Source organism: Arachis ipaensis, chromosome B05 (genome assembly GCF_000816755.2).
Source record: "Arachis ipaensis cultivar K30076 chromosome B05, Araip1.1, whole genome shotgun sequence".
NCBI classification, from domain to species: Eukaryota; Viridiplantae; Streptophyta; class Magnoliopsida; order Fabales; family Fabaceae; genus Arachis; species Arachis ipaensis.
This window is the reverse complement of record NC_029789.2, coordinates 9,416,882-9,431,065: the sequence shown is the minus strand read 5'-3', so window position 1 is coordinate 9,431,065 and position 14,184 is coordinate 9,416,882. Positions and strand designations below refer to the sequence as shown.

Sequence of the window (14,184 nt, the reverse complement as noted above, 5' to 3'; positions counted from 1 at the left end):
TAACCAATTTAAATTTAGAGACAACTAGGTCCCTATCCATTTTTTAACCTGACACATCAGCAATTTCCGTCAAGTTTTCGCCGGAAAACTGACAGAAAGACCGGGTTGGCAGACGAAGTACAGGGTCAAGAACCGTAATGGAACGTATTTTTGGTTAAAGATCGTCTTGTCATTTTGGGAAATAGACAGGGACCGGATTGGTACTTTACCCCCTTTCTTAATACTCAATTGATATACAACGATTAAAATTATTGCTTCTTAATTCTGTTGAAACCAATATTCTGAAAACCGGACTGGATCGACCGGTTGAAGTTCAACCGGAAACTGGCAAAAAAACGGTCCGGTCCAGTGTGTAAAACTGCAAAATTAAAAACCGTTCAAAAATTGTTGAACCGGCCAGTTACCGGTGGGTCGGACCGGACCGGAATCCGGCCGGTTTACAGAAAACGACGTCGTTTCCTTCCTTGAAAGGCAGAAAGCACGCGTTATCCCCATTCCCCCTTCTCCAACTCCTTCCTTCAGCAAAGAGCAAATTGCCCTAGCCTCCACCAAAGAAAGCAAACCCTAGCCTCCACCAATAGTTGTCGCCGTCTGTCGGAGTGAGAGACTGCTGCCGCCGTCCATCGCATTCAAGAACTTCTGTCTTCGTGCTCTCGGGCCTCTCGCCGGATCCTCCACGTTGGGTGCTCGCATCTCGCCGTTCTCCTCTGTGCTCGGCTGCTCGCGCCTCCCTCCGCCAGTGAGTGCTCGAGCTGTGCGTGTTGGTTGCTGCTTGTCGTCCGTCGTGGTCTCTGCTCGATTCTGCCTCCCAGTCTCACTCGAGTCTTGTCTCAGTCACTGGCATCTCGTGGTTCGACTGTCTCGTTGCCGGCGGCAGAAGCAACTCGTGGGGTTGTCTCTTGCTTCGTCGCCTTCCGTGGGGTGGTCGCCGACTCGCTGTCGACCGTTGGTGAGTCCCTGCACCATCCTTCCCTGTTCTCTCTTTCAGATTTTCCTTCTCCCTGTATTTTTGCATGTTGCTGAATTGCTAATCAAATTTTCCTTGTTACTAATCTAAATGTTACTGTAAATTGGGACTTTACTTGGATTTGTTAAATTTGTTGCTGTAACTTGAATTTGTGGCTGAATTTGTTGCTTCCTAGTCACAGAATCAGAACAGAATACTTAGTTAGTGCTTTGTTGATTGGCTTTGCTCACTGATTGTTGCTGAATTGCTAATCAAATTTGCCTTGTTGCTAATCTAAATGTTACTGTAAATTGGGACTTTACTTGGATTTGTTAAATTTGTTGCTGTAACTTGAATTTGTGGCTGAATTTGTTGCTTCCTAGTCACAGAATCAGAACAGAATACTTAGTTAGTGCTTGGTTGATTGGCTTTGCTCACTGATTGTATTTGATGATAAATTTTAAATTGATAACTTTTAAATTTTAAATTTGCAATTCACTGTTCCTTCAGTATTTTTTGTTGTTGTTAATCATTGTGATGAGCTTTATTAAAATTGGGCTGAAAACTGTTGAATCTTTTTTCATTTTTCATTGTTCTTAACTTCTGTTCTTATTAAAAAACTTGCTATTGGTGATCTTTTGATTTATTATATGCTTCATGTTTTTAATTTCACTCTGCTTCTAGGCTTTGAAATCAGTTTATGATAACTGTGATGCAATTATTTAGTTGGATATCGGATGTAATTATTGAGTTCAAGAGATTGAGTTTTTGATTTGCAAGGTGATTTTTGGTTGATTTTTTATTTAATTTGGTAATGGTGTTTATGATTGTGGTTATTTCAATGCATATTTGTCTCTGTGTTATTAGTCAAAGTCATGTCAAGGCCATGCAAATTTATTCAATGTAGTTAAGCATTACTTGCCTAGTCCAGTATGTATGCTCTCTGGTTCCCTAGAGTAAACATTTTGTGAATTCATAAATATTATAATGTTTCTTGGAGACAAATTCACAGGGGGAGCATTGTATAATCTCATGTTAACAACAGAGACAAAAATTCACCTCACTACACTACATAATCATGCATCTAAGCTCATATCTATTTCCAGTTAGTTTGTAGTTTTGTACTATACACGATTTGTACATATCATCGTAAAAGAATAAATAACATTGGTTACAATTGTTTGCTGAAAATGTGAACTTAAGTCATGAAAGTTGTTTGTATAATGTGAGATTTCAATGAATAAGTAGCTTTGCATTGTATTCAATGATTATGTTGTCTGAATGATAGTGTTGTCATGAGACAAAAAATGGGATGAGTTATATTTTAGGATGTTTATTTATAATTTTATTTTAAAACAGTTTTTTCGGTTGAACCACGGTTAGACCGGTTGGACTAATAAACCAGTAAACCAGTAACTAGAGCGGTTTGATGACCGGTTCGGTTCTCAGAACCTTGGTTGAAACTTGTAATTTACTGAGATTAATTTTTTTGTTTGTATTCCTTCTTTTTTTGAAGCACAACAAATGTGCATTTTAAGATGTTCAATTCAGTTTTAGTTGTTTAATTCTATACTCCATTTTCTTTAAGTTCTTTTGTTACTGGAATAATGAAGAGTTTTTTAAAATACATACATGTATTTGTATCATTATATATAACTATCGAAATTTTTGAGTTAATTTTTTAGTTGTGACTTCTTGTTGATTAAAAAAAATTTATTTTAAAGATGGAACATTACGTGTATTCTAAAATTATATATTAAATTTTTAATAATTTTATTTTATATTTATTTAAACTGATTTGGTTCTTGCAACTTTGTTTAATATTTAATTTTGACTGTTTATACTTAAGAAAAGATGTCAAACTCGAGAGAGAGTACTATTCCCAGTATTTAGTTTAAAAACAGTGTTTTAATTTTTTTTTATAAAAAAAAAAGACAAAAATTAGAAATGATCATAAAAACTATTTTTTACCAATCCAATACTCCAATAGGCCAAATTTGAACTTTTTTGGCATTGAACCCGCTATTGAAGATAAAAAAAATATTAGATGGCTTCTTATTGGGCCTCCATTACTTTAGTCTTCAAGTTTCAGGTATTCAGGTATTCTTAATTCTTGTATGAACTATGAACTCTTCACCTAGTTTGGCGCCTGCGCTTCACAGTCACAGCTGGTCTTCACTTCACTTCTCCAGATGTCATGGCTGATATTGATCCCCACACCTTGACCTGCCACGCCTGCGGAAATGTCGGCCTCGTCGACGGCGATGACGGATTTTTCTACTGCAACCGCTGCGGTTCCCGCTCCGAGGATGTTGTCGACACCGCCGTCGACGACAACGATCTCTACAAAAGCGGCGGCGCCTCCGCCGGCATATACCTCGCCAGCCAGCAGCGCCATCGAACTTCAACCGTCGGAATCAAAGCGGAGCCAATCTCCCAGTACGACTCACAATCGGTTCTCCTCCGCAACCTCGGGTTGGACGACGACGACAACCAAACCCCTGGCCGGAGCAACGCCGTCGAGGTGAAGAGAGAGGAGGAGAATTACGCTCCGCTTTTCGGCGATATTCACTCTGTTCCCGAAGATTTTGCTGACGTGGCTGGCGCCAATGTTCTGAGCTTTGAGGATTACCAGAATGAAGTTAGGATGAGGTACGTGTTAGGGTTGCAGATTATGGTTCAGCTTCAGTGTGAGGCGTTGGTTAAGGAGTTCAAGGTTACGCCTTTGATTTGCGGATTGATGCCGCCCATTTGGTTGAGGTTCGTGTTCGGAACTGGTGTCTTCAATGATGATTGGGCTGATCAAGTTATCCATGACTCTGAGATGCAGCATGAAGAAGGTCCTAACACTATCAATCTTCGCGTCTATTTTGCATCTTTACGCCTCTTTTGTTGCATTGCATTGCATCGCATCAATCTTTATTTATTTATTTTAATTTCTGCACATGCACTTTTGAATATTACAATTTGATAAAATGATTTAGTCACAAATTTAAGAAGTTTAAGGTAGCAGTACTTGTGCACCGTAGGTGTTTGGCTATTTGCCAATTTAATGGCTTGTGATTTTTCATATATGTTCATGAAGTCACAAACATTGCAGGGTCTAGTTCTGAACGTGCTAATCCATTTCTATATATAGGGAGGGTCAAGATTGAACATGATTTCCGATATTTGGTTTATTTTTGTTTTCTTCCACGGGTGCGTCATTGTGTGTTGGTCTTGAAAGGCTCTAGGCTAAATGCTTTTTGTTAATTACTGGTGAAGTTCAGTGAAACTTGATATTAAGTTAGCTAAAAATTTAATCACCCTAGCATCTTGTGTTTGATTAGTCACAACTCAATTTGGCATTCATTAAGCTTAAAGTTGATTTTTAATTATTGCTATCTTAACAACAGGACGAAAGGATTGGTTATGAAGTTATACACTTAATGTTTAGGATAGTTTCTCCTTTCCATTGCATAGAATGAACTTTTCTTTCTTTTCTTTTGTTTGAGTCATCTGTTCTTGTAATTCACTGAGTTTATTTCTCCCTTGGTAACTTGGTTTCAGAAGAACCCGAAGATCGTAAGACACGGGCTAAATACAGAGATGAACCCTACAATTTATATGGTCAGCGTGCCGTGATGATATGGTTCAGGGCCTTAAAGAAAAGGATTCCACCATCCTGTACTCTTGCTGTTTCTTTTCTGGCATGTCATGTTGCAAGGGAACCTGTCCTTCCATCTGATTTAATCAAGGGGACACTGGAAGGGAAGATTCCGTATATTTCTGCATTTGTTGAAATTGAAAAGCGTCTTGGACGGCCATCAAGTGCATGCCCTATTAGTTCAAGTGTGATGTTCAAGCCTCAGCGAGTTCTTACGGTGCTGAAACTAGAAACATTTGCTGCATCAATTGCTCAGTTCATAGGCTTGGAGCTACCTCCTGTGAATTTCTTTGGAATAGCACGTAGATATCTTCAGAGATTATCTCTTCCTTCTGAAAAGATTCTTCCTCATGTAAGCCGCATATATGAATGGGCCATGCCTCCAGATTTGTGGTTATCCTTATCCGAAAGACATTTTAAGCTACCTATTCATGTTTGTGTGATGTCAATTCTGGTTGTAGCAATAAGAATGTTGTTTAACATAAATGGTTCGGGAGAATGGGAGAAAAGTTTGTCCAACAAAGGTAATACCAAAGACAATGGTGAGAAGGGTACATCTTTTTCCTCCCGTGATAGACCTAATTCTAGTGAAGAAGATTCGGATAAAGACAAAATGAAACAACAGGAAAATGAATTAGACACTTCAGGACTTCTCCAACACCTTCAAGCAATATATAATGATCTTGCAGATATCCAAGGTGCTCTTTATTTACCAAGATCAATCTGTTTTTAGCCAATCTTTATGAGTATATATTCTAGTTTCCTCTTATTTCAGCAAAAGTTAAAAGATTAGCTAACACCCAATATTTTATTGACAGAGTATTCAAAAGACCTGTCAACATATCTCAAACACTGTAGGGATGTTGTCTTTGCTGGGTCAGAGGCGTCATATGGGAATTACGAAGAAGAAAAGATGATAGAGTACCTATGGAACTTTTATATGAATGAAAAGGTAATTCAAGGCTTGATTGAGTTGTACTTTTGGCACACACAATCTTTAGAATTAAAATATGCCGTAACCACTTTCAACTTCTTTCTTCTTTCCCTTGGTGCATCAAGAGGGAAGTTTCCCCTGTGGTCATGATCTCTTGTCTTCGGGACATGAGCAATGCCTGTGGACTTCGATTTTTATTCTCACTTATTTTTCATCAAATGCGAATACATTTGTCAACTCATGTCTATCTACCATCTAATGTAAAGTGTTTTGACTTGTTTGTCCTTGCTTGCTAGCTACATTGTGAATAATTCTTTCTAAAATCAATTCTTATTCAATGATATTTTGTATATCAGGATACTAAGCCTTCAGTACATGGAGAACAATCTAACAGTTCTCTTAATCAAACAAGGTCGAGGGATAATGCATCGGTTGGTAGGACATCTGAGAGGGAGAGGACAAGTAAAGAACATTCTAATCAGCCATCTCTTAATGATGCCACCAGCCTTGGAAATCATTTGCCTGAAAATGTGGATAAAGATGATGGGGACAATGACAAGGACGATGATTCCTCAAAGAGTTTTAGAGGCAGTGATGAATCAGATTCCAATGCGCACAGTTCAGAAAAACCTCATGTCAAGGAAGCCATTGCACGGATGAAGTTAGACATGGAGGAGAATAGGTTCTACTATATACCACCTATTGTCAAGAAGAAAAGACGACACGATTATCTTCACTATGTGAGGAAGATAGATGAAGGTGCCTTGGAGTATGTTGCTCATGCTGATTACTACATCCTGCTTCGGGCTTGCGCTAGGGTCGCACAAGTTGACGTTCGGATTATGCATATTGGTGTGTTGAAGCTCGAAAGAAGACTTGCTTGGTTAGAGGAACAGATCAACGAATGCTTGCAGTTGAAACCAGAGAAAATTTCTTGCAAGTTCTGCAGTGATGCGTCCCCTGAAAATGAATCTGATGATGTACCTGGGCTGTCAGATTTGGATATTTGAGAATTATTTTTCCTTGTTATAGTTTAAAAATCAATGCTTCGTACACATTTTTATGGTTTCAAACATAACAGGTTAAGATGGAAGTTTATTATGAGGAAAATTCTAACGTGCTGAACGAAAGATTCTTCAGCACTTGCTGATGCAACGTGTCATACCCGTGTTCGAAGTAGTGTTTTGTATATTGGATGAGTGTTATCTGATCGTGTTCAGTTGTGGGTCCCCTGTTTCAGAAAATGTGCATTCTAACTTATAAGTAACACTATTGACTTTAGTTAGTCAAAATAATTATAATATTTATTTATTTTATATCTGGTGGTTTTGAAATTTGGACATAGATAAACTTATCTGATCACCAAAAAACAGGTTAAGGAAGATTTTGGAATCATTTTTGCATGAAGAAAAGATAAAAATAAAACTGTTAAAAAAATTTAAAGGACAGTGGGCCTACAGATAGAAAAAAAACTTAGGTTGAACCAAAATTGTTAAATTTGTATTATCTCGGATGATGTAATTTTAGATGTAATGTAATTAATATATTTTTTTTGTATACCAAAAAAGTATATTTTTCTTAATATAGTCTAATGAATACAAGAAAAATCACAAAATAAATTATAGTTAATAACGAGAGTTATAATTACAAGTACATCAGCGATATGAGATGATAAAATATGGTTTCAAAATTTTAGATATTGAAAAAATTGGATATAAATGATTAGGCTTTTTATTTATTATTTTTTTAATGGTTATTAAAAATAATTATAAAAAATTGTAAAATATTATATACAAGTGTAATAAAATTTTGAAATTGTTATAAAATATAAAATGTCATTATAATAATGTTAATAAAATATTATGTGAAATTTGAGATGGAAATATTTTTCAATATATAAATTAAATGTAATTGTCAATTATGAAATATCATTAGAAGGAACACGTAATAAGTATATACTATACGAGACTGTTATTTGTTATCATTTGAATTTTCAAATATTAGTACATATTTTAAAAAATTAAATTTCTTAACTCATTTGTTTTTCTTAAATATTGGAATGGATTCATTTCTTTTTTTTATTATTTAGAAATTCATTTTTATGTTTCTTAAGGCAACAATGATCCAATAATATTTTTTAACTTGCACAACATACTCTCTGGCCAGACAATGTCTTGACATACGTCCATTCTGAATAAACAGAACAAAAAAAAAATATCATTATCATATTAAATTTATTTTCTTAAATTAAAGTTATTATCATATTTTAATCTATTTCTTAACCACAACTTATGACACACTATGGTCGAACGTAAGATCTCATACTGAACCATCTGCCATCGACTGCAGTTGTTCCAAAAATAATTAATGAAACACTTTAACGGAATACGTGTTCGCCCCACCAAATGACATGTAGCGTCAACAGCTGCTGAAGGATTTTTCTTTCAGCATCATAGAAGCTCCCTATGAGTATAAACTTTATGACCAACCACACCCGTATAATTAAAAAATGACATAAAAGAAATATTTATGAACTACTATAAATTAACTTGGCTGCGAATCCTAATTTGTTTTTCTACGAGTGCAATACTAGAGCTAACATACAATACTATGATGGCATCACATAGATGTTGGTAACTAGAACAAAAAACTAAATGAGAACATTATGATAAAGTTATGGATTATAAACAGTGGGAATCAAACACAAGGCATGTTTAGTCACCAAAAAAAATTAAAAAGTCACCAAAAAAACACAAGGCATGTTTTCTTCCAATTGCCAAGCCAGCGAGTTCAGTCATGTCTACATCTTCAGGCTTCATCCCACTGGGGAGTTCCCAATTGAAATGGTAAAGTAAGAGAGCCAAAGGAAGTGTAACGCTGGCAACACCAAAAGTCATGCCAGGGCATATTCTTCTTCCTGCCCCAAATGGTAAATACTCAAAATTATTCCCTTTGAAGTCTAAGGCTGTATTGACTGATTTGATTCTTACATAGGTGCTATTGATTTGGTATAATTAGTTGAATTTAGTTTTTAATTAGGCTGTAAATCATCAATTCACTGATTTATTGTTACTGGTTCAAATTTTCGGAATTTCGATTCATCGATGGGGTAGAATCAGAGGTCGCTGATCTACGCTTTCGTTTCTCGCGGGACCGTGATTCTCGCCGAGTACACTGAATTTTCAGGGAACTTCAACTCCATCGCTTTCCAGTGCCTTCAGAAGCTACCCGCTACCAACAACAAGTTCACCTACAACTGCGATAATCACGCCTTCAATTACCTTGTTGACAATGGATACAGTATGTTTTCGCACTTTCTTTGCTTTGTGTTTGTGTTGCTATGCGTCATATAGAGATTATTATTTCAGATTCTTGTTATTGATTTTGGATTTGATGATGATTATAAGATATGAGATGTGTGATCTTGTTGCTATCGATTGTTGTCACTGTGAATGAAATGAATATTTTGTTGTTAGATTAACGATAGGGTTTAAAGAGATTCTTCCTTTAATTATTTGGGTTGACAAAGTGGCCCAACGGCCCAAGGGTCCAAGAGAACAAAAAGAGGAATACAAAAAAACATCACCCCTTCCTTAGGCTGGAGCAAGGAACAGCAAATGGCGTACTGGAACGCCCGGCGCATCCTAGCATCTACGCTCTCACGAGCTCTCTCTTCGTCTTCCTCTGCACCTGCAACCGTTTCTCGATCTCGTTCTCGCTTGCCTTTTGCTCTGTGTGCCGCCAAACAAACACTACCGGTTCCTGATTGTGCGAGGCTCCACCGGGTTCGGACCAAGTCGTCGGGTTCGGGTTACTCGCCGCTGAACGATCCCTCTCCCAATTGGAGCAACCGTCCGCCCAAGGAGACTATTCTTCTCGATGGCTGCGACTACGAGCACTGGCTCATCGTCATGGAGTTCCCCGAGAATCCCAAACCCTCCGAACAACAAATGGTTGATGCCTATGTCAAAACACTAGCTCAAGTTCTTGGAAGGTCCTTCTTTCTCAACCTCAATGCCTAATTTGCTTCTTTTTTCTTTCCTCCTGTTTTGATTTTTGAGTTTTCTGCTAACTATGTAGTGAGGAAGAGGCTAAGAAGAAGATATACTCTGTTTCCACTACTACATATACTGGTTTTGGCGCCCTCATTTCCGAAGAGCTTTCTTACAAAGTTAAAGGTAGGTTTTTACCGCTACTTTCTTTCTGATTCCTCTTCCCATCAGCTCTTGTCTTTCATTAATGTCGAAGCTTATTAGATTTGTTTTCATTGCTTGCATGTGTTAAATTCTGATTTGCAAAGCATTTTTGATATCATAATTGCTTTGTATTTAAAAGACTCCTCAAATTATTTCTGTGATGTTTAAATTTAAATACCTTTTGGAGTTAGGGCACAAGTATCATACTATATCTGTATCTGTCACCAAAAAAATACTATATCTGTATCTGTTCTCTCTCTATATATTTTTTTGGATAATCAGAATTGGTGTTTCACATTTATTTGCCTGTCATTCATTCTGTATAATTGTGTGTTGTTTCATATGCTTAACTATTGCTATTTTTCCTGCCTTAATAGAGTTACCTGGAGTTCTTTGGGTGCTGCCGGATTCATATCTTGATGTTCCCAACAAGGACTATGGGGGTGAGTTTTGGACCCTGACATAATCAACATGTAATTTGATTGTTTGATCATTCTTTCTTTTTTTTTTTTTTAAAATTATTGGTTGTTTTGATCATGTAACATGAATTTTCAGGTGACTTATTTGTTGATGGGAAAGTGATTCCAAGGCCGCAGTATAGATATTCTGAGAGGCAACCAACTAGGAGTAGACCTCGGCCACGGCATGACAGGCGTCGTGAAACAATGCAGGTTGAAAGGAGAGACCCTGTTCAAAGACAGGACTGGAACCAAAGTCAGGGAGTACCTATGCAGCAATCGACTCCAATGAACAGTCAAAACTCTCCTTCTGGTGGACCAAAATGTTAAACATGATCTCTGCTTGACAAATTTCCCCCATATAAGTAAGAGAACTTAGTAGTTGTAGTGGAGAATTCTGATTTAAGTTCTGAATCTGAAGGCATGTTGTATGTCCGTGGTTTTTTATTTGGAAATGACTCTGCCTGAACTTGGACATCATATGATTAGAATCTTTAGTATCATTATGATGATGTGATATCCAATTCAGATCGTTTACTATTAAATTGATAAACTTTTGGTTGATTGTACTTATCTTAGTATTCAAATTCTCGCAGCATGGATCCTTAGTAATCTGGTTATTTTTTTGCCAGAGCCAAAGCAGTTCGCCTTTTGGGATACTGATTATTTTACATATTTGTGTCTGTAGCCTTTTTATCTGGTCAAGTGTGAAATCCAAGTGTATATGTATCTTGGTGATTTTGATTATGACTAAGAGTTCTTTGTTTATTTTGTTTCAAGTTTTGTTACTAGCAGCTGGCCAAGTCTATAACCAACAATTAAGCACCATTAGATAATACCGGAGCCAAGGGATTGCTCAGATATTTGCTTCAATAATTTCCTCCGACCTTGGGCTTGGAATGACGTAATTGAAGATTGTTTATTTCGAATGTCTATGGTAAAATGACTAGCAAAACAAGTTGAAGAAGAGTCAGTTCAAATTGGGATTTATTTTGAGACTGGATAGACGCAAGTGTCAGAAGAATTACAAAATTTGCACAAGTTGACGTTCGGATTATGCATATTGGTGTGTTGAAGCTCGAAAGAAGACATGCTTGGTTAGAGGAACAGATCGACGAATGCTTGCAGTTGAAACCAGAGAAAATTTCTTGCAAGTTCTGCAGTGATGCGGCCCCTGAAAATGAATCTGATGATGTACCTGGGCTGTCAGATTTGGATATTTGAGAATTATTTTTCCTTGTTATAGTTTAAAAATCAATGCTTCGTACACATTTTTATGGTTTCAACATAACAGGTTAAGATGGAAGTTTATTATGAATATCAAGGATCAATGTAGTCATGTAGATAAACTTTATGACCAACCACACCCGTATAATTAAAAAATGACATAAAAGAAATATTTATGAACTATTATATATTAACTTGGCGGCGAATCCTAATTTGTTTTTCCACGAGTGCAATACTAGAGCTAACATACAATACTATGATGGCATCACATAGATGTTGGTAACTAGAACAAAAAACTAAATGAGAATATTATGATAAAGTTATGGATCATAAACAGTGGGAATCAAACACAAGGCATGTTTTCTTCCAATTGCCAAGCCAGCGAGTTCAGTCATGTCCACATCCTCAGTCTTCATTCCACTGGGGAGTTCCCAATTGAAATGGTAAAGTAACAGAGCCAAAGGAAGTGTAACGCTGGCAACACCAAAAGTCATGCCAGGGCATATTCTTCTTCCTGCCCCAAATGGTAAATACTCAAAATTATTCCCTTTGAAGTCCAAAGAACTTTCTTCAAATCTCTCAGGTATAAAACTCTCAGAGTCGTGCCAGTATTGGGGATCTCTTGCAATTGCCCACACATTAACCATCACTCTTGTTTTGATTGGTATAGTATAGCCATGAATGTTGGTTGCTTCGGTGCATTCTCTAGGGATCAACAATGGAGTTGGTGAGTGTAACCTTAGTGTCTCTTTGACCACTAGCTTTAAGTAACTTAGATCTTCAATATCGGTTTCATGAATTGTTTTCTTTCCTCTAAGTGCTTCTCTTAATTCAGCTTGTGCCTTTGCCATCACTCTTGGGTTCTTTATCATTTCTGCCATGGCCCATTCTATTGTTGATGCTGTAGTATCCGTTCCAGCAGCAAACATGTCCTGTAAACAGTTGAAATTTATTATTATTATTATTAGCCAGTTTTAATCTCAAGGACACATTTTAAGAGTTTAATAATAAAAATATTATAATTTTTTTATGAATTCAATGTATTGAAGATGTAAAAAAATTATATTTGACTTTCACTTGAGAACTTCAGAATCAGTCAATAATTTTCATTTGAAAACTCCAAAATCATTATTATTCTTTGCATTATTTTTAAATAATTCTTGGTCAGATTTTATCATCATTTATTTCAAAAAATTGCTGGTTCCTACACTCTTTTTTTGCATTAATACTAACCTCAATGACGGCTTTGACGTTTGCGATTGTTAGCTTGGTCTGGAGACTGCTATTTTGTTGGACTCTCAATAGAACATCAACAAGGTCTTCCTCCTCCGCATCGATCCTACCTTCTCTTTGTTTCTTTTGATGTTCCATTACGATGTCCTCCAAGATCCTATCAAGTTTCTTGTGCAGCTTCTCCACCTTGGACTTCAACCCACTCAAATAATACAGAGGTTTCATCGACGGAAATAAATCCGCCCAATGAAATCCTCCAAGGATTTCCATTGCTTCTTTGATTAGAACCACAAACTCATCATGCTCCTTGTTGTAGCTACCAAAAGTCGCCCTGTAAACAGAAGCGTTTATCAAGGAGAAAATCATGTCACTCAGATTGATCCGTGAACCCGCAGATTCACGGACCGTCTGAATGAGCTTTTCAGCCTCGGCTTCTCTTATAGAAGCCAGAGACTGAACCTTTTTCACACTCAAAAGCTCTAGAGTACATATCTTGCGCATATCTCTCCAGTAATCGCCGGACGGAGAGAATGCAATATCTGCAGGGCCATATACAAGGGTTGGAACAGCGGCAATAAAAGGCCTCTTTTGAAAACAGGCATCATGGGTTTTGAGAACTTCCTTGGCTAGCTTAGCGGAAGATACAACCACTGTGGAGTTCTCACCGAGTTTGAGGTGCATGATGGGTCCATATTTCTTTGCAAGTTCTCTGAAAGCACGGTGTGGTAATGGTCCTGCTAGAGCAAGGTTATGGATGTTACCAATGATGGGTAATTTCCATGGACCAGGGGGGAGTTTATAGGATCTTGGTTTGGAATATTTTGCAAGAAAATGCAAGACTGTGAAGACCAAAATTGCAATAACCAAAAAGTAGGGTTGAGGTTCCATGTTATTATTAATTAAACGAGCTCTATATCTATATGACGGTTTGTGCTTGTAATGATTTTTGCTTTGATTCTGTCCTATTTATACAATCTTTAATCTATGTATGTAAACGTAAATGATAAAGCTAAGCGTAGAAGCTAGCTGCTCTATATATACAAAAAACTTATTTTGGAAGATAAACTATAAAATATTGTATATATATGTTTCAACATAAAAGGTAAAATTTCTTTCTAAACGCATTTTATAAAATTCCTATTCAATCCATCATTTATGAATAATACTACGTGATTTAGCTGATGTTTTTTTTTTATCTATTTATTTATTAAATTTTCCAATTACAATACTATTAGGAGTAGGACTCAGTACATAATTGTCATTTCAACTTTTTACTTAATTGATGTTTTCTCTTTAGAAAAGTATAGGTAAAGAATTTTTAACCAACTAATTTTAAGTAAATGTAATTAATAATTATTAATTTTGTATTTTTTAAAAAATAAAATTTAAATAATCACTAATTAATAATAATTAATTAATATAGAATACAATTCAAAAATATTTATTGATTTATTGTTGGCTAAATTCTTGTTGGTTATCTAAAGAAATTATTTTTTTTTCTTCTTCTGTGTTTTAACGCAAAAAAAAAGGGCTAAATTAAACAT

General features: G+C 36.3%; 3 protein-coding genes across 10 annotated transcripts; 2 read left to right on the top strand and 1 right to left on the bottom strand.

The window, feature by feature from the left end:
• On the top strand, positions 479-6,753 carry LOC107642830 (TATA box-binding protein-associated factor RNA polymerase I subunit B). 5 transcript variants are annotated; one of them, XM_021122987.1, is made up of 6 exons: positions 750-949; positions 3,025-3,038; positions 3,109-3,786; positions 4,496-5,290; positions 5,411-5,544; positions 5,883-6,753. In XM_021122987.1, the coding sequence occupies exons 3-6, from the start codon at positions 3,144-3,146 to the stop codon at positions 6,534-6,536; spliced, it is 2,226 nt and encodes a 741-aa protein (XP_020978646.1). In that variant the 5' UTR covers positions 750-949; positions 3,025-3,038; positions 3,109-3,143; the 3' UTR covers positions 6,537-6,753. The 5 variants fall into 5 exon arrangements, with proteins under 5 accessions (XP_020978645.1, XP_016201803.1, XP_016201802.1 ...); XM_021122986.1 differs by lacking the exon at positions 3,025-3,038 and having other exon boundaries at positions 479-949; positions 3,139-3,786; XM_016346317.2 differs by lacking the exon at positions 3,025-3,038 and having other exon boundaries at positions 479-949.
• LOC107642829 (multiple organellar RNA editing factor 3, mitochondrial) lies at positions 8,584-11,498 on the top strand. Of its 4 annotated transcripts, XM_021122989.1 has the most exons (6): positions 8,584-8,826; positions 9,003-9,520; positions 9,607-9,704; positions 10,100-10,165; positions 10,278-10,516; positions 10,638-10,837. In XM_021122989.1, the coding sequence occupies exons 2-5, from the start codon at positions 9,144-9,146 to the stop codon at positions 10,508-10,510; spliced, it is 774 nt and encodes a 257-aa protein (XP_020978648.1). In that variant the 5' UTR covers positions 8,584-8,826; positions 9,003-9,143; the 3' UTR covers positions 10,511-10,516; positions 10,638-10,837. The 4 variants fall into 4 exon arrangements, with proteins under 4 accessions (XP_020978648.1, XP_020978647.1, XP_016201799.1 ...); XM_021122988.1 differs by having other exon boundaries at positions 9,056-9,520; positions 10,278-10,837; XM_016346313.2 differs by having other exon boundaries at positions 10,278-10,837.
• Positions 11,578-13,700, bottom strand: LOC107642828 (cytochrome P450 71D8). The gene is made up of 2 exons (XM_016346310.2): positions 12,641-13,700; positions 11,578-12,339 (listed from the first exon to the last, which is right to left on the bottom strand). Exons 1-2 carry the CDS (start codon positions 13,526-13,528, stop codon positions 11,728-11,730), a joined length of 1,500 nt encoding a protein of 499 aa, XP_016201796.1. The 5' UTR covers positions 13,529-13,700; the 3' UTR covers positions 11,578-11,727.

Coding starts and splice junctions, on each gene's coding strand:
- LOC107642830 (XM_021122986.1), top strand. CDS start 3,144: ATGGCTGATATTGATCCCCACACCTTGACCTGCCACGCCTGCGGAAAT. Junction 5,291..5,410: donor TGATCTTGCAGATATCCAAG/GTGCTCTTTATT, acceptor TTTTATTGACAG/AGTATTCAAAAGACCTGTCA. Junction 5,545..5,882: donor ACTTTTATATGAATGAAAAG/GTAATTCAAGGC, acceptor TTTGTATATCAG/GATACTAAGCCTTCAGTACA.
- LOC107642829 (XM_016346314.2), top strand. CDS start 9,144: ATGGCGTACTGGAACGCCCGGCGCATCCTAGCATCTACGCTCTCACGA. Junction 9,705..10,099: donor GCTTTCTTACAAAGTTAAAG/GTAGGTTTTTAC, acceptor CTGCCTTAATAG/AGTTACCTGGAGTTCTTTGG. Junction 10,166..10,277: donor TCCCAACAAGGACTATGGGG/GTGAGTTTTGGA, acceptor ATGAATTTTCAG/GTGACTTATTTGTTGATGGG.
- LOC107642828 (XM_016346310.2), bottom strand. CDS start 13,528: ATGGAACCTCAACCCTACTTTTTGGTTATTGCAATTTTGGTCTTCACA. Junction 12,340..12,640: donor ACGTCAAAGCCGTCATTGAG/GTTAGTATTAAT, acceptor AACTGTTTACAG/GACATGTTTGCTGCTGGAAC.